Source organism: Lotus japonicus, chromosome 5 (genome assembly GCF_012489685.1).
Source record: "Lotus japonicus ecotype B-129 chromosome 5, LjGifu_v1.2".
Taxonomy (NCBI): Eukaryota; Viridiplantae; Streptophyta; class Magnoliopsida; order Fabales; family Fabaceae; genus Lotus; species Lotus japonicus.
In genome coordinates this window covers 41102342-41125958 of record NC_080045.1, presented here as the reverse complement: position 1 = coordinate 41125958, position 23617 = coordinate 41102342, and the positions used below count along the sequence as shown (strand labels likewise).

Here is a 23617-nt window from a genome sequence, read left to right as displayed (position 1 = left end):
CCTTCTGATTCTGAGTCAGAGTCAACAGCTTCCTTTGACTCTGTTCCTTTGTCTTTGACAATAGCCATGAGTCCTTGGACTTCACCATCAGAGTCAACATCCTCTGACTCTGATTCATCGAATGTCACCATCAGACTCTTCTTGGTCTTGAAGTGCTTCTTTGGCTTCTTGTCCTTCTTCAATTTTGGACAGTCACTTTTGTAGTGCCCTGATTCTTTGCACTCAAAGCAAGTGACTTCCTTGATTGATGACTTCTTCTGACCTGAGGATTCAGACTTTCCTCTTGCCTTTCCAGAGCCTTTGAACTTGCTCTGCCTGTGCTTCCAGATGCGGTTGAGTCTCTTGGAGATCAGAGTCAGCTCATCTTCATCAGAATCTTCTGATGCTTCTTCAGATTCTTCTTCTTCAGCTTGAAGAGCCTTTGACTTCTCAACCTTAGCCTTTTCAGATTTGGATTTCAAGGCTATGGACTTTTTCCTCAGATCTTGCATCTCTGAGCGCTTCAGCTCATGGCATTTCAAAATGCTGATGAGTTCTTCTAAACTCATATTCTCAACATCTCTCGTGAGCTCTATTGAAGTCACCAAAGGCATCCAACTTTCAGGAAGACACCTGATGACCCTTATGACGTGATCTTTTGTTGTGTAGCTCTTGTTGAGAGGACGTATGCCAGCTACAAGCAGTTGAAATCTGGAGAACATTTCTTCAATGGACTCATTTGGCTCCATGATGAAGGATTCATACTTTTGGATCAAAGACAATGCCTTTGATTCTTTGACTTTCTTGTTTCCTTCATGAGACATCTTCAGAGAATCAAAAATGCCTTTAGCAAACTCACGATCTGTAATCTTCTGGTACTCCTCATAGGAGATAGCACTTAGAAGAATTGCTCTTGCTTTATGATGTTGTGAGTACAGCTTCTTTTGATCTGCAGACATCTCTGACCTTGGGATCTTTTTGCCATCTGCATCAACTGGACGCTCATAGCCATCCACAATAATATCCCAGAGATCTGCATCGAAACCCAGAAAGAAACTTTCCAGTCTATCTTTCCAATATTCGAACCTTTGACCATCGAACATAGGAGGCTTTGCGTTGTAACCATCTCTTTGAGTTTCACTGGTGGTGGCAGCCATTGTTTTTCACACCGGCCCGGATCACTGAACACTGTTAGGTGTGGTAATCAGAACTTGCGCTCTGATACCAATTGAAGGTATGAAAAACGGTAGAAAGGGGGGGTTTGAATAACGTTTTCAGTACAAAAACTACCACCTTAAAGATTTTAACAAATCTTTTCGAGAACTAAGTGCAAAAGATAGAGATAGAAAAGCACACAAGGATTTTATCCTGGTTCACTTGATAAATCACTCAAGCTACTCCAGTCCACCCGTTAAGGTGATTTCTTCCTTCTTAGAATGAAGGCAATCCACTAATCAGGTAAGAGTTACAACTGCACTTGAAACCTACAAGTGACTAACAATTACACTGACTTAGCTCACACTAAGATTCACTCTCTTAGTCTTCTCTAGGATCCGATCAACCTTGATCTCCTAAAGGAAAAATCAAACAACTGTTTGAGGTTGGTGTTTACAAGGGTTTGCTTCTGAATAAGCTGAGTGTAAACTAAAATAAATTACAAGATGAAAGAAAGCTTAGAATATGTCTTGCGCGTGTGTATTGCTTCTTGTATATTTTTTTTTCTTCTAGCCGCTTCTTTCAATCTTCAGCCTCTATATATACTCCAAGGATTAGGGTTGAGCGTTGCATGGAAATGCTACCGTTGGAGGGCAGTTCTGGAAAATCCAGCTTCTGCTGTGGCTGAGAACGTTAGGTAGGTCGTCAGGAAGGTACACTTGCTTTTGTACTTGGATAGCGACTTGACCTTTTAACCTAGGAGACTTCTGATCAGAGGAATGCTTCGTATTGGAACTTGTGAAGCAGGTTGATCAGAGTCAGAGGGAAAGCACAGATCCTCTGACCATTGTATCTTCTGATTCTGAACTCAGAGGGAAGAACATGGCCTTCAGAGTTTCTTGCTTCTGGACTTCAGAGTTTCCACTATTCAGCTTCTGGATCTTCAGAGTCTTCTACACCATCGGAACATCTGAACCTTCAGTGTTTCTTGGTTGTCAGAACTTCTGGATCATCAGAGCTTCTAGCGACTGAGTCCTCATCAGAGTTTGTATAGCTTCAGATCTTCTGAAGCTTTTCCACTGTTCATACTGAACATGGTGAATGCGAAAGCGTTGCTTGGGTTACCCTTTATACACAGTGCTTCTGATTTGTGTGAAATTGAGTCAGGGTCAGAGCCTGTAAATAGCACACTCAGAAAAACACGTTAGAGTACCACAATTGTTCATATCAAAAGGTTAACTTGTAATCATCAAAACATAGAGTTGTACTACTAGATCAAAACTTGATCTTACATCCATCTGCTTTCCGAGAAAAGCATCAAAGAACATATCAGCAAGAACTTCAACTATCTTCATATAGGTAGTGTTCAAGTTGGTCTTAAACCCCTAACCAGGAAATCTCTTGACATCGCTGTACTCCTTTGTCTTAGGGATGTTAGACATAATCAATTCCATGACTCCCTCTTAGGAACGGTTGAAACCAGCCTGAGTAATGGACCAATCTTTTTCAATTGCTTCCCAGATCTAACTGTTAGTCTGGAAGATAAAAACATCCTTGATGTCCTCTTCCTAAATATCAAGCTTCACGGCCTTGATATGAAAGAAGATTCCATTCCAATCTCTTTGATCTACAGGGTTCAATACAAGGTAATGAACTCTATCAAATCTTATTTCTTGCGAACCAATTGTGAGAAATCTGGAGAAACTACCCTCTTCCTCACAGATTATGATAAGGCCAATGTTATTGTGCCCAAAACCATCCAATGGAGTGATATCACCCTTCCAGAAAAATGGTCTTTGGAAAAGGCTACTCCAGCCCAACCTGCTGAAACTCCTGAGTTTCGTGAAATCATCCAACACCAATCTGGCCAAGTAGATCTCATCTTTGATAGGAGAAATTCCTTCTCTATCCCTAGATCTATTAGGACGTCCTCAAATGATTTCCAATCCGCCATGTCTAGAAGATCTTTTTCTATGACTAGAAGGAACCAGCCTGAGTCTAATGCTCGACCTTCCCTCTCTCATGACGGATCTACTATCCATTTAGCTGGATATGTCAATACCACTCCTGTCAAGACTACCTATGACAAGGGTGATGAAGATCATCAATCCACCTTATCTCCAACGTATTCTTCTCTAGAAACCCCTGGAGAAACTTCTGATTTCATTGGAGCAATCACTACTGAATTCGTCATCGACAAAGGAAGTATCAAGGCAGATTTCTACTCTGACCGATGGACTCAGCAAAGAAAATGGTTCTTTGCAAAGTATCAGGGTGAAAAGAGAAAGAAGATCCAAGAAAAATTCTATGGGTTCCTTGAGAAAACCCAGCAAAACATCTTCTTTTTTGAATGGTTTCAAGATTATGCCAACAAGAATTGGAAATCTTACCCCTTCCAAATTGACATGGTTAAATGGCAGCATAAGGATGGAAAAGAAACCCTTTCTAACCTGCCACCTAAAACTCCTTTCCTTCTTAAAGGAGCTCAATCTACACCTGTCCTAGCTTCTCCCTTCAAGACTAGGAAAGAAGAAGGTGATGTCACTGGTAAAGACATCAAAGACCTCATGGAACAATCCAATTATACCAATAAGTATCTTCAAATTCTTGGAGAATCCCAAGTGCAGGATTCCTCTTCCAGGAAAGGAAAAGAAAAGGTCAAGATTGAACCTTCCTCTTCTAATCTTGATATCCCTAAAGGATGTCAACTTGAAAAACCTCTTTTCAAACCTTTTCAAATCAGTAGCCGTTCCAGACACTCGGCTCAAACTCTTCGAGCAAAAAAGGAATCTGACAATGAGCTCCTCCAAAAGGTGGTAGAGCAACTTCAGCTTCTCAAACAAGTTATTCCTGAGACTCCGGAACCTCCTGAGACTCCGGAACCTACTCCGGAAGCAGTTTCTAATCCCACTATTACTGCTCCTCCTCCTCCAAAAACTCGTACTTCTACTCGTAATACCTCTACTTCTTTAAATAATATTGAAGATGGTAAGGTTGAGTCTGATTCTGATATTCAATCTATGAAGTCTGACGTTCAATCTATCAAGAGTATTCCGGTCAATACTGTCATTCACAATTCTAAGAATCAGTGGAGAAAAGAAACCAAGCTCTACTATCCTAGAGCTACTGCTCCTGATCTTCTTTTAGAAGAATCTTCAAACTTCAAAAGCTTCAGTGCCAACAATGTCTATGAATGGAATATTGATGGTGAAAACGAGTATGGCATCACCAAAATCCTCCAAAATATGACTATGGTAGCCACTGCCTATGTTACCGCCAACAATTGTCCTGAATCTCTTATCGTTGAAGTCTTGGTTGCTGGTTTCTGTGGCCAGCTCAAAGGTTGGTGGGATAATTATCTCACTCAAGACGAGAAGGATCAGATCTTGACCGCTGTCAAGACTGATGAAGAAGGTAATCCTATCATGGAAGATGGCAAATTCATCTCTGATGCTGTCAACTCCTTAATCTTTACCATAGCCCAACATTTTGTTGGAGATCCTTCCCTCATCAAGGACAGATCTGGTGATCTTTTGTCCAATCTGAAGTGCAAATCTTTGGGTGATTTCAGATGGTATAAGGATACCTTCCTGACCAGGGTTTACACCCGTGAAGACAGCCAACAAGCCTTCTGGAAAGAGAAATTCCTGGCCGGTCTTCCTAAATCTTTTGGCGACAAAGTTCGTGAGAAACTTAGAAGCCAAAATCCGGGGGGAGAAATCCCATATCACACCCTTAGTTATGGACAGCTCATAGCTATCATTCAAAGAGTTGCTCTCAAAATCTGTCAGGATGACAAAATCCAACAGCAACTCACTAAGGAGAAGTCTCAGAATCGCAGGGATTTGGGTACTTTCTGCGAACAATTCGGAATTCAAGGTTGTCCCAAGAAACCTAAACCCAGAAAGCAAGATCCTCCTCCCAAACAACAATGGAGAAAGAGATCTAGCAGGAATGATCATAGGAAACCCAAGCCTAGATCAAAACCCCAATCTTCGCAAATTCCAAAGAACCCTCCTGAGACTAGACCCTCTCAAGGAAAAGATGTTACCTGCTACAACTGCGGCAAGCCGGGCCATATTAGCAGGTATTGCAGACTCAAAAGGAGAATCTCTGAGCTTCATCTTGAGCCTGAGATCGAGGACAAGATCAACAATCTCCTCATTCAAACTTCTGATGAAGAAGAATCTAATCCTTCGGATTCTGAGGTCTCTGAAGACCTAAATCAAATTCAGAATGATGATTCTCAATCATCATCTTCCGTCAATACCTTGTCCATCAACACTTTGACCAATGAACAAGACCTTCTCTTCAGGGCCATTAATTCTATCCCTGATCCTGAGGAAAAGAAAATCTATTTGGAACGCCTCAGGTCTACTCTTGAAGATAGGCCTCCCAAAAGTCCTATAACCACCAATAAATTCAATCTTAGAGATACTTTCAAGCGTCTTGAGAAATCTACGGTCAAACCCGTCACTATTCAAGACCTTCAATCTGAAGTCAATTCCCTCAAGACTGAGGTTAAAAGTCTCAAACAAATCCAAAATAGTCAGCAGCTTATCTTAGAAAAACTGACTAGAAATTATGAGGAAGATGATTCTTCTGTACCTGATTCCAATCCTGCTCCTAACAACAATTGCGAAGACTTTCTGGAGAATATTAACCAGGTCACCATTCAGAAATTCTTCATCCATGTCAAAATCCTCATGTTAGAAATTCGGGGTGTTATAATATATATATATATATATATATATATATATATTATAACACCCCGAATTTCAGGGGTTACGGTAACAATCTAATAAAATAAATATGCAACGTTTTCCAAAAGAATATATAAACACGAGTATTTTTTTTTTCTTTTCAAATGTACTTCCAAAACATGTCATGCATACTCCCAACTACAAAGGGATTTACATCAAACCTTGAACAAGGCTAGTACCCGAAACCCCAAATATAAATTTCTAAAATCATTATGCAAGCTTAAACCAATAATGGTTAGCTCTGTAACCCAAGGCTCTAACCCTACACCCGACTCTATTCTTCAAGTCTTCCACAGTTCTTCAAGTTCTCCTCTCCGACTCGTACGAAGGTCAAGCTCCCTCGAGGGTTCTCCGTCGCCTAATAGCGTTAAGCGCCCAAACAACAAGTAGCAAATAGAAAGGGTTAACTCCATGTAATTACCATGTATAAAAGGGAAAAAACATGTTATTAAAGTTTAAGTGCATAACATGGCACATAAGCTAGCAACTTAATTCAAGATAGATAACGACATATATCCAACAACCTAAATTTAATTCAGATATCAACAACATAGATTTAAATCAGATATCAGCAAAATCAACAACATAAAATCAAACTAGATATCCACAACCTCAACAATATAAATCAAATCAGATATAAACAATCATCAACAATACAACATCAATTCAGATTGAAGGTGTGAAAAACGACTAGAAGGGGGGGTTGAATAGCGTTTTCAATATAAAAACTTTCCCCTTAAGATTTAAAGTAAATCTTTTCGGTTTCTCTAATATAGATGGTGCAGCGGATAGAGATAGAGAGAAGAGAGAAGCACACAAGTATTTTATCCTGGTTCACTTGATAAATCCCTCAAGCTAATCCAGTCCACCCGTTAAGGTGATTTCTTCCTTCTTAGAATGAAGGCAGTCCACTAATCAGATAATTGTTACAACTGCACTTGAAACCTACAAGTGACTAACAATACACTGACTTAGCTATCACTAAGATTCACTCTCTTAGTCTTCTCTAGGATCCGATCAACCTTGATCTCCTAAAGGAATCACCACTAAGATTCACTCTCTTAGTCTTCTTAAGGATACTGACCTACCCGGTCCCTTAAGGAAAATCAAACAACTGTTTGAGGTTGGTGTTTACAAAGGTTTGCTTCTAAATAAGCTGAGTGTAAACTAAATAAGAACAGATGAAGAAAGTAGAGGCTTGAATCTTTTCTTGTATTGCAGCTCTTGGTTTCTCTCTCTCTGCTTTCTTCTTTTCTTCAGCCTTTTATAGTCCAAGGTGCAAAGGATATTTCTGTTGAGAGAATATGACCGTTGGAGGGCATTTCTGGAACTTCCAGAACCTGCTGTGGCTGAACCTTGGTAGGTAGGCTTGTCAGAATAGTACACTGCTCTTGTACTTCTTGATAGAGACATTTGCCTTTAACCAATGACATCTGATCAGAGTTATGCTTCGTGTTGGAACTTGTGAAGCTTGGTGATCAGAGTCAGAGGGATGCTTGGATCCTCTGACCTTCGTAACTTCTGCTTCTGGACCTTCAGAGCTTCTGGACCTTCAGAGCCTCTGGTCCCTCAGAGCTTCTGGTCTTCAGATCTTCTGATCCTCAGATCTTCTGATCCTCTGATCCTCTGATCTTCAGATCCTCTGATCCTCAGATCCTCTGATCTTCAGATCCTCTGATCCTCAGATCCTCTGATCTTCAGATCCTCTGATCTTCAGAACTTCTGACGAATATATCTTCTGGTGTCTGAATCAGAACCTGTTTGTCAAAACACTCAAGACAAACATTAGAGTATCATAGTTGTTCATCCACAAATAAATACTTGTTATCATCAAAACATAGAGTTGTACCACATGACCAAATCTTGATCTTACAATCTCCCCCTTTTTGATGATGACAAAACCATGTATTTTGATGAACAACTCTAAACAAATAAACTGAATACACTCAGAGTATAAGGTATCAGAGTTAAAACTTATCCTGATGTGTATAGTTTATCTTGCTCCTTCTGAATCCAAGACTCGTGCTTGATTCTGAGCTAAGCTCCCCCTGAATCTAATACTTAATATCAACGTTAGTAATATCTAGATTCTGAGCTAAATAATATAGGAGTTGTCAAGATACTATAAGTTGGAGTTGTCAAGATACTATAAGTTCTCCCCCTTTTTGTCATAAGCAAAAAGAATGAAGGTGGGAAAAAAATAGTAAGAGCATAAGACGAAATACTCCCCCTCAGAAGGAATACCAAGGGATACTTGGCTGCTGATTAGTATATCTTCTTATGAGAGCAGAAGTGTCAAAGTCCAGAGGTTCTGGTGACATCTCCGTTCTGGACAAAATTTCATCTTCAGATACTTCAGAAAGAGAAGCTAGGAACCTACTCTTCTTCTGATGACGCAAGTCAGAAGTTGTAGTAGCATCTTCTGATGTTGTTGCTTCTGGTTTGACAAGTTCTGAGTCTTTGTTTCTATCTGAAACAGTCATGCTCATCTCTACAAGCTTTTTCAGCTAGCTTTGACTTGACCAAATCTTACTCTACTGATGCCTCCAAGATTAACTTCACCTTCAGGTTCAAGTTTTGGATCTTGGGACATATGCCTTTCTCCCGTCATGTGTTGCCTGCATCCACTGTCCAGGTTCCATGGTTGGAGTTTCGATGGACCTATTGAAGATATCTGCAACATATATAATCTTATCCCTAGGTACCCACTTTCTGGGTCCTTTCTTGTTAGTTAGCCCAGAAGTTCTGACAACTTTGGATCTTTCAACAGGATAATATAAAGGAATTTGAGCATGATATTTTGACATAGAGAAAGTTCCTTTCTTAAGAGATGATGCAGCAACTTCAGAAGGTTTAGAATAGACAATGCCATATATTCCATTTCTGCTTACGCCATAGATCATTGAAGCCATTAAGCTTCTGTCTACACTTTTAGCCAGGAATCTTTGAAAAGACTTTTCATACTTAGATTCATTTCTACAATCAGAGGCATCACAAGCAACAATTTCTTCTAACTTAGCAATCTGGTTCTTAAGCACAGAGTTAGAAATGATCAAAACATGATTATCATTTTTCAAATCAGAAATAATTTTCTCATGTTCGGAAGGAGTCTTGGAAACAGCAGATAAGTCCTTTTTCAGCTTCTTATGCTTAGACAATAAGGAGTTATACTTATCCATGATATCAGACAATGCATGTTTCAGTTCAGAGGTAGAGAAAGAAGCGAATACCTCATTTTCATCGTCTGAGTTAGGGTTTCCTTCTGATTCTGAGTCAGAGTCAACAACTCTCTTTGACTCTGCTTCCTTGTCTTTGACAATAGCCATGAGTCCTTGGACTTCACCATCAGAGTCAACATCCTCTGACTCTGATTCATCAAATGTCACCATCAGACTCTTCTTCGTCTTGAAGTGCTTCTTTGGCTTCTTGTCCTTCTTCAACTTTGGACAGTCACTTTTGTAGTGCCCTGATTCTTTGCACTCAAAGCATGTGACTTCCTTGATTGAAGACTTCTTCTGGCCTGAGGACTCATACTTTCCTTTTGCCTTTCCAGAGCCTTTGTACTTGCTCTGCCTGTGCTTCCAGATGCAGTTGAACTCTCTGGATAAAAGAGTCAGCTCATCTTCATCAGAATCTTCTGATGCTTCTTCAGATTCTTCTGCTCCAGCTTGGAGAGCTTTTGACTTCTCAGATTTAGCCTTCTCAGAGCGCTTCAGCTCATGACATTTCAGTATGCTGATGAGTTCTTCTAAACTCATATGCTCAACATCTCTTGTGAGCTCTATTGAAGTCACCAAGGGCATCCAGCTTTCAGGAAGACATCCGATGACCCTTATGACATGATCTTTAGTTGTGTAGCTCTTGTTGAGAGGTCGTATTCCAGCTACGAGCAACTGAAATCTGGAAAACATATCCTCAATGGATTCGTTAGGTTCCATGATGAAGGATTCATATTTCTGGATCAAGGACAGCGCCTTTGATTCTTTCACCTTCTTGTTTCCTTCATGTGTCATCTTTAAGGAATCAAGGATACACTTAGCGGAATCACGATCAGTGATTTTCTCATATTCTTCATATGAAATGGCACTTTGCAGAATAGCTCTTGATCGGTGATGATCTCTGAACTCCTTCTTTTGATCTTCACTCATCTTCTTCCTTGGGATCTTTACACCATGTACATCAACAGGAGGGGTGTAGCCATCAACAACAAAATCCCAGAGATCAGGATCAAAGCCAAGAAAGAAGCTTTTGATTCTGTCTTTCCAGAAATCAAATCTCTGACCATCAAAGATAGGTGGTCTTGCACTGTATTGATATTTGCTTGTAGTAGTGGTGGAATCCATGAGTTTTTCACACTGGCCCGGATCTACTGAACACTGTTAAGTGTGGTAATCAGAACTTGCGCTCTGATACCAATTGAAGGTGTGAAAAACGACTAGAAGGGGGGGGTTGAATAGCGTTTTCAATATAAAAACTTTCCCCTTAAGATTTAAAGTAAATCTTTTCGGTTTCTCTAATATAGATGGTGCAGCGGATAGAGATAGAGAGAAGAGAGAAGCACACAAGTATTTTATCCTGGTTCACTTGATAAATCCCTCAAGCTAATCCAGTCCACCCGTTAAGGTGATTTCTTCCTTCTTAGAATGAAGGCAATCCACTAATCAGATAATTGTTACAACTGCACTTGAAACCTACAAGTGACTAACAATACACTGACTTAGCTATCACTAAGATTCACTCTCTTAGTCTTCTCTAGGATCCGATCAACCTTGATCTCCTAAAGGAATCACCACTAAGATTCACTCTCTTAGTCTTCTTAAGGATACTGACCTACCCGGTCCCTTAAGGAAAATCAAACAACTGTTTGAGATTGGTGTTTACAAAGGTTTGCTTCTAAATAAGCTGAGTGTAAACTAAATAAGAACAGATGAAGAAAGTAGAGGCTTGAATCTTTTCTTGTATTGCAGCTCTTGGTTTCTCTCTCTCTGCTTTCTTCTTTTCTTCAGCCTTTTATAGTCCAAGGTGCAAAGGATATTTCTGTTGAGAGAATATGACCGTTGGAGGGCATTTCTGGAACTTCCAGAACCTGCTGTGGCTGAACCTTGGTAGGTAGGCTTGTCAGAATAGTACACTGCTCTTGTACTTCTTGATAGAGACATTTGCCTTTAACCAATGACATCTGATCAGAGTTATGCTTCGTGTTGGAACTTGTGAAGCTTGGTGATCAGAGTCAGAGGGATGCTTGGATCCTCTGACCTTCGTAACTTCTGCTTCTGGACCTTCAGAGCTTCTGGACCTTCAGAGCCTCTGGTCCCTCAGAGCTTCTGGTCTTCAGATCTTCTGATCCTCAGATCTTCTGATCCTCTGATCTTCTGATCCTCTGATCCTCTAATCTTCAGATCCTCTGATCCTCAGATCCTCTGATCTTCAGATCCTCTGATCTTCAGATCCTCTGATCCTCAGATCCTCTGATCTTCAGATCCTCTGATCTTCAGAACTTCTGACGAATATATCTTCTGGTGTCAGAATCAGAACCTGTTTGTCAAAACACTCAAGACAAACATTAGAGTATCATAGTTGTTCATCCACAAATAAATACTTGTTATCATCAAAACATAGAGTTGTACCACATGACCAAATCTTGATCTTACACAGATATCAACAACCTTAACAATATAAATCAAATCAAATCAAATCCAATATATAAGTGCCCTGTAGTACAACTATGTGCTACTACCAAGACAGGTCAAATAAAAAACGTCTCGCAAGACAGGACAGTCACCTGGAACGAAAACCATTGATCTGTCACTTAATATGCCACGAAGGCCCCACACAAAATGCCACATAGGCTCCACAATATGCCACACAGGCCACACACAATATGCCACACAGGCTCCACAATATGCCACACGGGCCACACACAATATGCCACACAGGTTCCACAATATGCCACACAGGCCACACACAATATGCCACACAGGCTCCACAATATGTCACACAGGCTCCACAATATCAATCAAACAATAACGTCTCGCAAGACGGGACAGTCATGTGAAAACATCCACTCCACTGCCACTTGATAATGCCTCGAAGGACGGGATAGTCATGTGAAAATATCCACTCCACTACCACTTGATAACGCCTCGAAAGACGGGACAGTCATTTGAAAATATCCACTCCACTGCCACTTCAAGCAAGTCAAAACATCCCCAAACCAAAAATCAACTTAGAGTAACCACATGTTATTCATAATTTTAACAAGCATAAACACATCAAAATGCATACTAACTCAGCTCACTATTTCAACATAACAACAATCAAGGTATCAACAATAACCATGTCTTATCCACTAGAAAGCAGTAATGACATAAACTAGTAAACGGCCGAAGCCTCTCAGAAAACGGAGACACACGTCTCAATAAGTTCACTCGGCCGAAGTGTAACACCCCGATTTCGGTGGCGTCACTTTAGTAACAAAAATAAACTTAATGCGGAAAACTTGAATTTTTTTTTTTTGTCGATAATATAAACAAGACTGAAATAAATAGAACGCAATTGCGAAAGACAACAAAAGTAATATACAATATAAATTACAGCCCCCGCTGTAAGTAGCTAACCACGTCACGAGTAAACCTCCAGTGACGGGAAGTGAGAAAAGTAGCGCCCGTAGGCAAGAAGTACAAACCAAAAGAAAGGTCAAGTGTTCGCAACACTATCCCTCAAAAATGAGAATAAGCTGGCCCATCGGCCTAAAACAAGACCTCCTAAGTCCAACCAACTCTCTGTGATTCCCGTAAAGAAACCACACAAAAAGCTATAGGTGGGAAACTACCCTGTCCCCAAAGAAACAAATGATGTTCAGAGCTAAGACTCTACTCCTACACTAATCCCATCTCGAGGAGCTCACACCAGCACTAAAACCTACATGCTAGCATGATCGTCGTCCGAATTCAAAATCCAGAACGACCTAGTCTATGTACACCATGCGTCCTCCTCTCGCTACCACGATGCGCTCCTGTTCCAGCATCTCAACCCTAGTTCCCCCCGAAGGGTGAACCGTCGTGAACCAGTCCGCAATGGACATCTGACAAAAGGCGTTGTCCGCCAAAGCACACACAGAAGACGCGAGGGTCAACTCCAAAGAATTATGTAAATAATATCACCAATAGATACAGATAATAGAATAGCCACTTAGGCTTATAGCTAAGGATAACATCCTAGGGTTGTATACTCCACAATGAATATAAACAACAATAATAACAAATAGCATGCATCAAGTAGGATTAACAAGTATCAATCACACACATCAACTAAGTCAGTATGCATGTTGCATGAAATGATATGGCGGTTAACCCATTTAACCAATGCATTCCGGAAAGGGATGGACATCAAACGGATCAATCCTAGCACCAGCAACGGTGGGACCATTTCTGCCCGCGTGCCTCTTACTCCAACAACAACGGTATGGACATCAACGAGTCAATCCTAGCACCAGCAACGGTGGGACCATTTCCGCTCGCGTGCCTCTGGGATGGACATCAACGGGTCAATCCTAGCACCAGCAACGGTGGGACCATTTCTGCCTGCGTGCCTCTTACTCCAACAACAACGGTAGTCAGATCAACATAAAACCCGAAGGCCTGCCATTTCGGTCTGCTATAAGAGTCGTCTACAAACGCTCTTACACGGAAATCCGGGTCTTATGACCATTTTGGAATCCGACGAGGTCCAGAGTACGTCCTGTGTTAATACCTCATTAATGTTGCATGAATGCAGGATGATTAGTCAAACAACGTCTCCGAATCTCACTCGACACGTTGCCACGTGTTCTAGCTAAATTAATGTCTCTAAAAGCTTACCCTAAGGTAAAGTCGATTCTGCGACAAAAGACACTTCTTCACAACAACACATAACTCATGATGATCTCCAAATCATCCGACTCATCTCAATCCGATGGTCAAAACTACTCAACGAGCAAAGAGTATCACATACTCGGAAACTACCGGTTTCCCGGACTTATCCCCAGGATAGCCCAACAACACAACTGCTCCTAGAGCACAGGAGTATCAACATACTCAAAACTTCTCAACTTTCTCAACACTTGGATCCGACGACACTTCTCGTTTTCCAAAAACTAAGATTTGCGTCCTAAGCTTCCTTTCGAGTTCATTATCATTATTTGAATATTTAGAGGTTGTTTAATGTCTTATGAGTTTTCTTTACAAAATAATATCCTTTTAGTCTTATCGCAAAATCTTATAAGTTCTCGGGATCTCCTAATCCCCAAATAACACCAGAGAATGTCTCGATCCATGAAACACCATAACAAGGCCCGAATCTCATTCGTCCTATCAAACTTTCTCAAAACTCTCAAAATAAAATCGGCATGACCTGCCCGCTATTCTCACTTTTCAGAAACACAGATATCAGTGAAAGACATAATTACATCATCACAGTCAACAAACATGTCATATATCAATACATCTCAGAATAAACACGTAGCACTTAGCATATAAAGCATGCACCACACATCCTAGATTACCCACATAGCACATAGCATGTAAGTCAATCTCAAAAACATTCAGTAGATGAATCATCTACATTGTCAGCCGAAGCCTCAGAAAACATTTTTCCAATCAAACACAAACAAGTGCTTAAACAATAAATCAATGTCGAAAGCATCGACCCTATGCATTAACTATAGATTCAGTGAGAAGCCCTCACCTGAAGATTCTCCAGGGTGATCTTCTAACACTTCTTCACACTCAAAGCCTTGCTCCTCTGGGAATTCCTCAAAAGCACCTTTAGAGCAAAACCACAGAAATACTATCAGAATCTATCGGAAACTAAGCTATCAATACTTACTAAGGTTACACGAAGTAGTACATACTCCGAGGTACGATAATCTAGCGCGAAAGGACAAGTTTTCGAAAAAGGAATTTTCCCCCTCCCCCCTTAGGGTGCTCGGCCACTATGGTTAATTAGGTGGCTCGATTTTTCTTCGATCAAACTTGGTTCCTATGCTATCATTAGCCGTAACTAAGGGTATTCTAAACTCGGAAAAATTATCGGATCAAAAACTGTCGCAGGGGTATTTTGGTCAATATTTTTAGCTCAGAAATTCAAAACTGAAATTTCGAAAAGCAAATTGGATGGGGACGTCACCAACGACGTTTATGACAACTAATCCTATTAGCACTAAGCTAAGGCGATAGTTTTCAGCCCAAAGGTTGCGACTTTGCTTAAAAATGGGTATTTGATGCCAAAATTGATTCCGGCGGAATTTCGGCGACATAACGGAAAAACTAATCCGACAGAAGTGCTCTTGGGCACGTAGGGAAGATGTTTAGAATCAAAAATGAAGTATTCATGATAGTTTTGCAAAAACCTCAAAACTATGAGCACAGAAAGACATAGAGAAAAGCTATAGAAAAAGCGATCAGAGGTAAGAATTAGCGACTATACCTCGACACCTTGAAGTAGCAACTGATTAATCGACGATCAAGCAAGAAATGAACAAAAGCTCTTCTTCCTCCTCCTCTTGTGAAGCTCGCGGGTTTTGGGTGTGTAACACCCCGATTTCGGTGGCGTCACTTTAGTAACCAAAATAAACTTAATGCGGAAAAACGTGAATATTTTTTTTTCGATAATAACTAAGACAAGACTGAATTAAATAAAACCCAACAATAACAATAATCAGAACTAATATACAATATATAGACAGCCCCCGCTGTAGTAGTAACCTCGTCACGAGTAAACCTCCAGTGACGGAAAGAAAAGTGCGACGCCCGTAGGCAACATATACAGACCAAACGAAAAGGGTGAAGTGCCCGCAACACCATCCCTCAAAACTGAGAATCAGCTGACCCAATGGCCTGAAAATAAGACCTCCTAAGTCCAACCAACTCTCTGTGATTCCCGTAAGGAAACCACACAAAAAGCTATAGGCGGATCTACCCTGTCCCCTAAGTAACAAATGAAGCAAGACTGTCAGAGCTAAAACTCTACTCCTACACTAATCCTAACTCGAGGAGCTCATACCAACACTCGAAACTATGTGCTAGCATGATCGTCGTCTGAATCAGAATCCAGAACGACCAAGTCTACCAACCCTATCCTTCCTCCCCTCGCAACCGCAGTGCGCTCCGACGCTGGACTCACGGGCTTAGGGCCCGAACCCTGATCATCGATGATCGCAACGGAGGGTGCACTAGACCCTGCCGAAAGCACTCCCACTGGAATCTCCTCTGAGGGATCCTCCTCCTCTGAAGATGACGGTGGCGGCGGTGCTCCTCCGAATCCTGGTCCGCAGTGAACGCCCGGTGGCAAGTTGAAGCTGATAGAGCATCGCCTCAACACTCCTGACCTCAAGAGTCCTCCACTGTCCACGTGATCCTCCATGATACGCCCCGAATACGTCGCTCGGTGGCTCGCGGGGTCAACCACCCACGACCCGGGGTCGTCCTGATCGATCATCTCATACCTAATCCCCCCCGAAGGGTGGACCATGGTGTACCAGTCCGCAATATTCATCTGACAAAAGGCGTTGTCCGCCAAAACACACACAGAAGACGCGAGGGTCAACTCTAAAGAACTATGTAGATAATAAACCCAATAGGTACAAATAATAGATAGCCACTTAGGCTTATAACTAGAGATATCATTCCTAGGGTTGCATGTTCCACAGAATCATAATGACAATAATAACATTTAGCATGTTCCAAGTAAGTTTATCAAATAGCAACCACACTCATCAACTAAGTCAGTATGCATGTTGCGTGATATGTATGCAGGTTAACCCAGTCAACCAATATGCAATCCGGAAACGGATGGACATCATCGGATCAGCCCTTCACCAGCCACGGTGGTGCCATTTCGGCCCGTGATGTCTCTTACTCCCACTGGGTAGTCAGATCAGCAGTAAACCCGTAGGTCTGCCATTTCGGTCTGCTACAAGAGACGTCTACAAACGCTCTTTCACGGCATTCCGGGTCTTATGACCATTTTGGAAACCGACGAGGTCCAGAGTACGTCCTGTGTTAATACCTCATTAATGTTGCATGTATGCAAAATGATTAGTCAAACAACGTCTCCGACCTCACTCGACACGTCGCCACGTGTTCTAGGGAAGTTAAAGTCTCTAAAAGCTTACCCTAAGGTAAAGTCGATTCTGCGACCAAAAGACACACTTCATAACGACACATAGCTGCTCCAACAGCACCACAACACACGCTGCTCCAACAGCACAATAACACACGCTGCTCCAACAGCACAACAATAAACGCTGCTCCAACAGCACAACATCAAACGCTGCTCCAACAGCACAACATCAAACGCTGCTCCAACAGCACAATGACAACATACTCAACACTTGGATCCGACGACACTCCTCGTTTTCCCAAAATTAAGATTTCACTTCCAATGCCTTCCTTCGAGGTTGTTATCATTACTTAAAGATTTAGAGGTTATTTAAGGTCTTATGAGTTTTCTTTATAAAATAGATTCCATTTTGTCTTATCGCAAGTCTTATACATTTGCAGGATCTCCCAATCCCAAGTCGCTTCCAGAGGATGTCTCGATCCACTAAAACAAAATCAAGGCCCGAACCTCGTTCGTCCTATCAAACTTTCTCAAAACTCTCAAAATAAAATCGGCATGACCTGCCCGCTATCCTCACCATTCAGAATCTCAGATTTCCAGTGTAAAGCATATTTAAATCATCACAATCAACAACATGTCATATATCAAGAAATCTCAACATTAACACTTAGCACTTAGCATATAAAGCATGCACCACACATCCTAGATTACCCACATAGCACATAGCATGTAAGTCAATCTTCAAAAACATTCAGTAGATGAATCATCTACATTGTCAGCCGAAGCCTCAGAAAACATTTTCAATCACACACAATCTCAGTGCATAAACAGTAAACAATGTCGAAATAACGACCCTAAGCATTAACTAGAGATTCATTGAGAAGCCCTCACCTGAAAGTTCTCCAGAATGATCAACTAGTGCTTCCTCGCACTCAAAGTGTTGGTCCTCCGAGAAATCCTCAAAAGCACCTTTACAACAAAATCACAGAATACTATAAGAATCTATCGAAAACTAAGCTATCGATACTTACTAAGGTTACTCGAAGTAATCTATACTCTAAGGTACGATAATCTAGCGCGAAAGACAAGTTTTCGGAAAAAGGAAATTTCTTCCTCCCCCTTAATAGGGCTCGGCCACTTTGGCTAATTATGGGGCTCGATTTTTCTTCGATCAAACTTGGTTCCTATGCTTTCATAAGCCGTAACTAAGGGTATTCTGAACTCGGAAAAATTATCGGATCGAAAACTGTCGCAGGGGTATTTTGGTCATGATTTTTAACTTAGGATTTTCAAAACTGAAATCCCAAAAATAAAATTTTGCAGGGACGTCACCAACGACGTTTATGACAACTAATCCTACTAGCACTAAGCTAAGGCGATAGTTTTCAGCCTAGAGGTTGGAACTTTACTCAAAAACTACATAAAATGGGTATTTTAGGTTCAAATTGATTCCGGCGACATAACGGAAAATCTAATCCGGCAGAAGTGATCTTGGGCACATGTAGAAGAGGTTTAGAATCAGAAATGAAAGATTCAGGATAGTTTTGCAAAAACCCATAAACTATCCACTCAGAAAACTCTACAGAAAAGCTATGGAAAAAGCGATCGGAGGTAAGGATTAGCGACTATACCTCGAAACCTTGAAGCAGCAACTGATTGATCGACGATCAAGCAAGGTTTGAACAAAAGCTCTTCTTCCTTCTTCCTTGTTCTTGGCCGCGGGTTTGAAGAGAGAAAATGGAGGAGAATTTGAATTTTTCTTCCTTTCTTTGCTATATATAGAAGGTGGAAATTCGCGGGAAAAAGAAAGTTTCGCGAATCTGATTTTTACGGCGTCATTCTCCATGAATTCTAAGATAGGTTTTGGCAAAGGAATTCCTAAGCTAAGAAGATGTCTCCTTGTATTTTTGGCAACTAATGCAAAGTCGGTGCAAAGTCGGTGTAAAACTATTTTACCCGATAAGTTGCTTTTTGCCTCGAATGTCGGAATAGAAAACTTCCTTCGGAAGAAAGATTGAAATCATCAAGAGAAATGGGTGTATGCGTGTAGAATATTCATTTGAAGCTCTGAATAGATAAAGTCTTCATTGTCGAGAAATTCTAGGGTTTTGAAATACCAGGGATTCGGTTTCGGCAAACTTCCGATGATTGGAATCGGACGTTCGTAGATCCTAGAGTTTCGCCTCGAGACGATCGTGATATATGGAAAAAGAGAAGTTCTAACATTTCTCTGAAGATTTTTGGAATTAACTGTCATCGTGCCTAAAAGTGAAAATTAGCTATATACTAGGGTTTCTGACCTAGGTTTAAGCGTGTAACGATCGTGCTATAACTTTTATCGATCATAATGCAATCCTTGAACTTTTCCTGAACTTTCTCCTTCATAAATATATTTCATTTAATAAACTTTCGTTCAGGTTTCCCTTCACATTACATCAACCTTAATCGTGAATAAGAAGTTTATTCACTTAGCATAAGCTTAAAAAAACTTGGGCCTTACAGGGTGGGTTTTGGGTGAGTTTTTGTGATATTTTCTCATTTCTTGGCTATATATAGAGGTTGGCAAAACGCGGGAAAATGAAAGTTTCGCGAATCTGATTTTTCCGGCTTCATTCTCCATGAATTCTAAGATAGGTTTTGGCGACATAATACCAAAACTCAACAGAGGTTTCCTTGTATTTTAGGTGGCTAATGCAAAGTCGGTGTAAAAACTATTTTACCCGATAAGTTACTTTTTGCATCGGATGTCGGAATAGAAAACTTCCTTCTGAAGAAAGATTGAAATCATCAAGAGAAATGGGTATACGCGTGTAGAATCTTCATTTGAAGCTCCGAATAGAAAAAGTCTTCATTGTCGGTTGATTCTAGGGTTTTGGAATACCAGGGTTTCAGTTTCGGCAAACTTCCGATGATTGGAATCGGACGTTCGTAGATTCTAGAGTTTCGTCTCGAAACGATTGTCGTATAATGAATAAGAGAAGTTCTAACATTTCTCTGAAGATTTTTGGAATAAATTCCTACAGTGTTCCAAGGGTGGAACATAGTCTTTTCCTAAGGTTCTTGTCCTAGGTTTAAGCGAATCGATCGTGCTATACCTTTTATCGATTCTGATACAATCCTTAGACTTTTTCTGAACTTTCTCCTTCATAAATTTATTTCATTTAGTAAACTCTTGTTCAGGTTTCCCTTCACAATACATCAGTCCTAATCGTGAATAAGAAGTTTATTCACTTAGCATAAGTTTAAAAACTTGGGTCTTACACGAAGCCTCCAGAAAACATTTGGCACAAGCCTTAGAAACAGTCAACATAAGCAAGCATACCAACATTTCAATCAATTGTCAATCAAGTGTAAACAACTTCATCTCAAACGCAAGCAGTGCGATTAAAGCATGCAAGACTCAAAGACGCTCTAAAACTGAGTTACCCTTACCTTAGCCAATTTCTTTCTTAAACTGCAACTCCAATCCAAACACATCCTTGCTTTCCCGTGTCGGCTCGCTTCTTTTTTTTGTTCTTTGGTTTCGTCGTCAAGCGCTCCCGTTATTCGTACCCTTCATAAGTACATATGCTAAACCTTAGCCTCTAAGGTCATATCTAAAGTTCCAAAATAAGCTTAGCTAATCATTCTAACTCACTTAGGTTAATGCATATGCTTTATGTTTCAAGGACTAAAGTCCAAAGAGAAGATACTTGTGAGTTTTAAAGAAAGGTCCTTAAGAAAATCTATTTTGCAAAACAGTCCTCAAATTTTAATAAATTTATCAAACAAACTCTAAGACTTTTAAAACTCAAGTTTAACCCAAAACTTCTAAACATATTGTGTTTTAGTCCTAAGGTTTTCCCACAATAAACTTTTAGTCCTCAAACTTAACTTATGATTTTCACTAAACAAAAACAAGTTTCAGAATTGATTTTCCAAACCTAAAACACATGCCATAGGCTCGGCCACGTCTACATAAATATGTATAAATTTTCCTTTTTCCCCAAATCACTTAACTAAAAAAACAACTTTTTAGAAAATTAATTGGTGAAATCTATAGATCCGGTGATGGGGAATAACATTTGTAAAAGCACTTTGGAAAAAGCTCTAATTGAAATTTTTACAAAGACAAGAACTCAACATTTTTGGAAACAAAAACCATAGTTTAATGAATCATTTTCATAGTCATAACTTTAATGAAAACACTATGTATGGAAACTAAGAGAATAAATTTCATTGACTAAAAACATGATCAAAGAAACTAGAAGGAGTTTTACCATAAAATGAGAAGATGAAGATGAAGATGATGGTGGTAGTGTGCCTATGCTATCGTGGCTCCTTCTCTTTGTAGTGATTGTCCCCTTTTTTTTCATGGAGGAGCTCTCGGCTGTGTTAAACAGAGGGAAGAATGAAGGCTGGTTGCGTGCATGGCTTCTTGGAAATAATTGGAAGTGGAGAAAGCTTGATAATAGCCTTGGTCGAGAAGAAGAAAATGGCATGGTTGTAGTGGATTTGTGGTGCTGTCCACATGGTTTCATGATGGTGGTGGTGTGCTTCAGCAAGAAGAAACGAAGAGAGGGTGAGTGACGAGAAAAGACAAATAAAAGAAATGAATGAATGTTTGAAGAAAGAAAGCAACGTTCAGAGGATGAGAAAATTGACAATGGAATGAAGGAATGGGTCTTGCTATAAGAGAGGAAGGGAACGGATTTGCTGATGGGTGAGGAGAGAGAAAGAATGAGGTGGAGGGATAAGGATGGTGAGATGTTTATTCAAGATATTTTGAGAAGATATTTTTAAAATTGGTACGAATTGATTTAGACACCGAATAATTTAGCTCATAGAGTTAAGAGAAAAATATAAGGATGATATAATATTATATCAAAAATAATGAGGAACTCTATGAAATAATGAAATATAAATTTGAATCACTTTGAGCAAAATAAAATGATCCATGGACAAGAAAATGAGTAAGAACTGAGCTAAATAATGATTGTGAGACAATTAGAACAAATATGACGTTGTCATATTATGCGTCTAAGCTAAGTATAAATTATAAGAAAATGACAATACTACTTATCATCATTTGAGAGGAAAAGACAATTGTTAGATAACTCACGGAACGTTGAATTGAGCTTATCGAATAAACCCAAAGTTATGGCTTATTGAAAATAAGAAGACTAGTGATATTATTTCTATTTTCAATGAAACTATAGAAAATAAAATATTTTGAAATCAATCAATATAATGAAATTAAATAAATAATCTAGTTATTTATTTCGGGGTCTTACATATATACATATATGTGTGTGTGTGTGTGTGTGTGTGTGTGCGCGCGCGCGCGCCCAACTTAGTTAAAAGAGTTAAGACTCGGAGGTAGGATGGGTGAGGGGATTTCTCTGTTCGTTGATGGTTTGGAGGATAGAGCTAGCTATAGCCAAGTTCGCAGGCTGTTCGAAAGATATGGTAAATTGAGAAGTGTTTCTAGAACCAGAAGAGTGGGAAGATCATCCAAGTTTGGATTTGTTCATTTCTGGAGTAAGAAGGAAGGGGTGGAGGCAATGAGGGCATTAGATCGGAAGAGGTGGTATAGGTCCTTTCTTGTGATCAATCCGGCAAGATACCCAAGGAGATCCAACAACAGAAACAAAGGCCCTCAGAAGGTAGAGAATGTTACCAGGAGACGAAAAGGGAAACAAGTGTGGAAGAGAAAAGATCAACTAGAACAGTATAGGACTACTGTTAAGAATAACCCAAAGATCAAGAAGGTTTGGAGAATAAAGAAGTCACAAGGCAGCCAGAACCTTGATCCACAAGCCGGAACAGAAAGCTCAATGCATATGGTAAAGGTGGGTTTAAACCCGAGCTTGACCAGATTAGCGGTGGTTAAAACGAGATAAGTGTTAAGCTGTGAAGACATTCTTAGGTGGTTACAAAGAAAAGGGTACAGTGATATTAAGCTCAAACCTTTCGGGGCTAAGGAGAAGGTCCTGGAGTTTAATTCCGAGGAGAAATGCACAGATTTTATGGCTGAAGGACGTGCAGAGATAAATGTTATCTTCGAGTCCATTTGCACTGCAACGCCAATGACATTCCCAGAGGAATACTTGATCTGGGTTAAATTATGGAAAGTCCCAATTGGATACTGGGATGAGAAATTCTTTGCTAAATTGATATGTAGCTTGGGAGCCTTCGTATGCATGGACGAGGAAACTAAGAACAAATCAAGATTTGATGTTGCGAGGGTTCTAATGGTGGCTAATTCTCCGATGCTGGAAAATCAGATAATTCCTATCACCATTGATGGACAAGATCACAATATTTTGGTGGAGGTGGATTACTTGTTCAGTGAACCTTTGAAACAAGAAGTGGAGGAAGATGAGGAAGATGTGGATGATGGGGCTTTAGAGGTACATGGCTTGGAGGAAAGGGTTGAGACACAAATTCCGGACGATGCGGTGTCGCCGACGATCGGGAAGATGGAAAGCCTGGTGGGTGAGGAAGCTGCTGGATCGATGAGCTTAGTAATTGCTAATGATGGCGTCGTATTGGAAAGTAATGCAGTGGAACACGAGGAAATCATTAATAGGTCATAGCTTTTGAGATGGGAGTGTGACATGGGGAACTTCCACAGTTTT

General features: G+C 40.3%; 1 protein-coding gene and 1 long non-coding RNA gene across 3 annotated transcripts; one reads left to right on the top strand and one right to left on the bottom strand.

Annotated features, from left to right (window-relative positions):
• Positions 1 to 5981: 5981 nt before the first annotated feature.
• Positions 5982 to 21735, bottom strand: LOC130720768 (uncharacterized). Of its 2 annotated transcripts, none has more exons than XR_009013235.1 (3): positions 21257 to 21735; positions 20430 to 20550; positions 5982 to 6255 (listed from the first exon to the last, which is right to left on the bottom strand). It is a non-coding gene; the product is annotated as an uncharacterized LOC130720768 (long non-coding RNA). The 2 variants fall into 2 exon arrangements; XR_009013236.1 differs by lacking the exon at positions 5982 to 6255 and adding an exon at positions 16974 to 17966.
• Positions 21736 to 22360: 625 nt separating this feature from the next.
• Positions 22361 to 22879, top strand: LOC130719559 (uncharacterized). The gene has a single exon (XM_057570178.1). The coding sequence runs from the start codon at positions 22361 to 22363 to the stop codon at positions 22877 to 22879; it is 519 nt and encodes a 172-aa protein (XP_057426161.1).
• Positions 22880 to 23617: the final 738 nt, after the last annotated feature.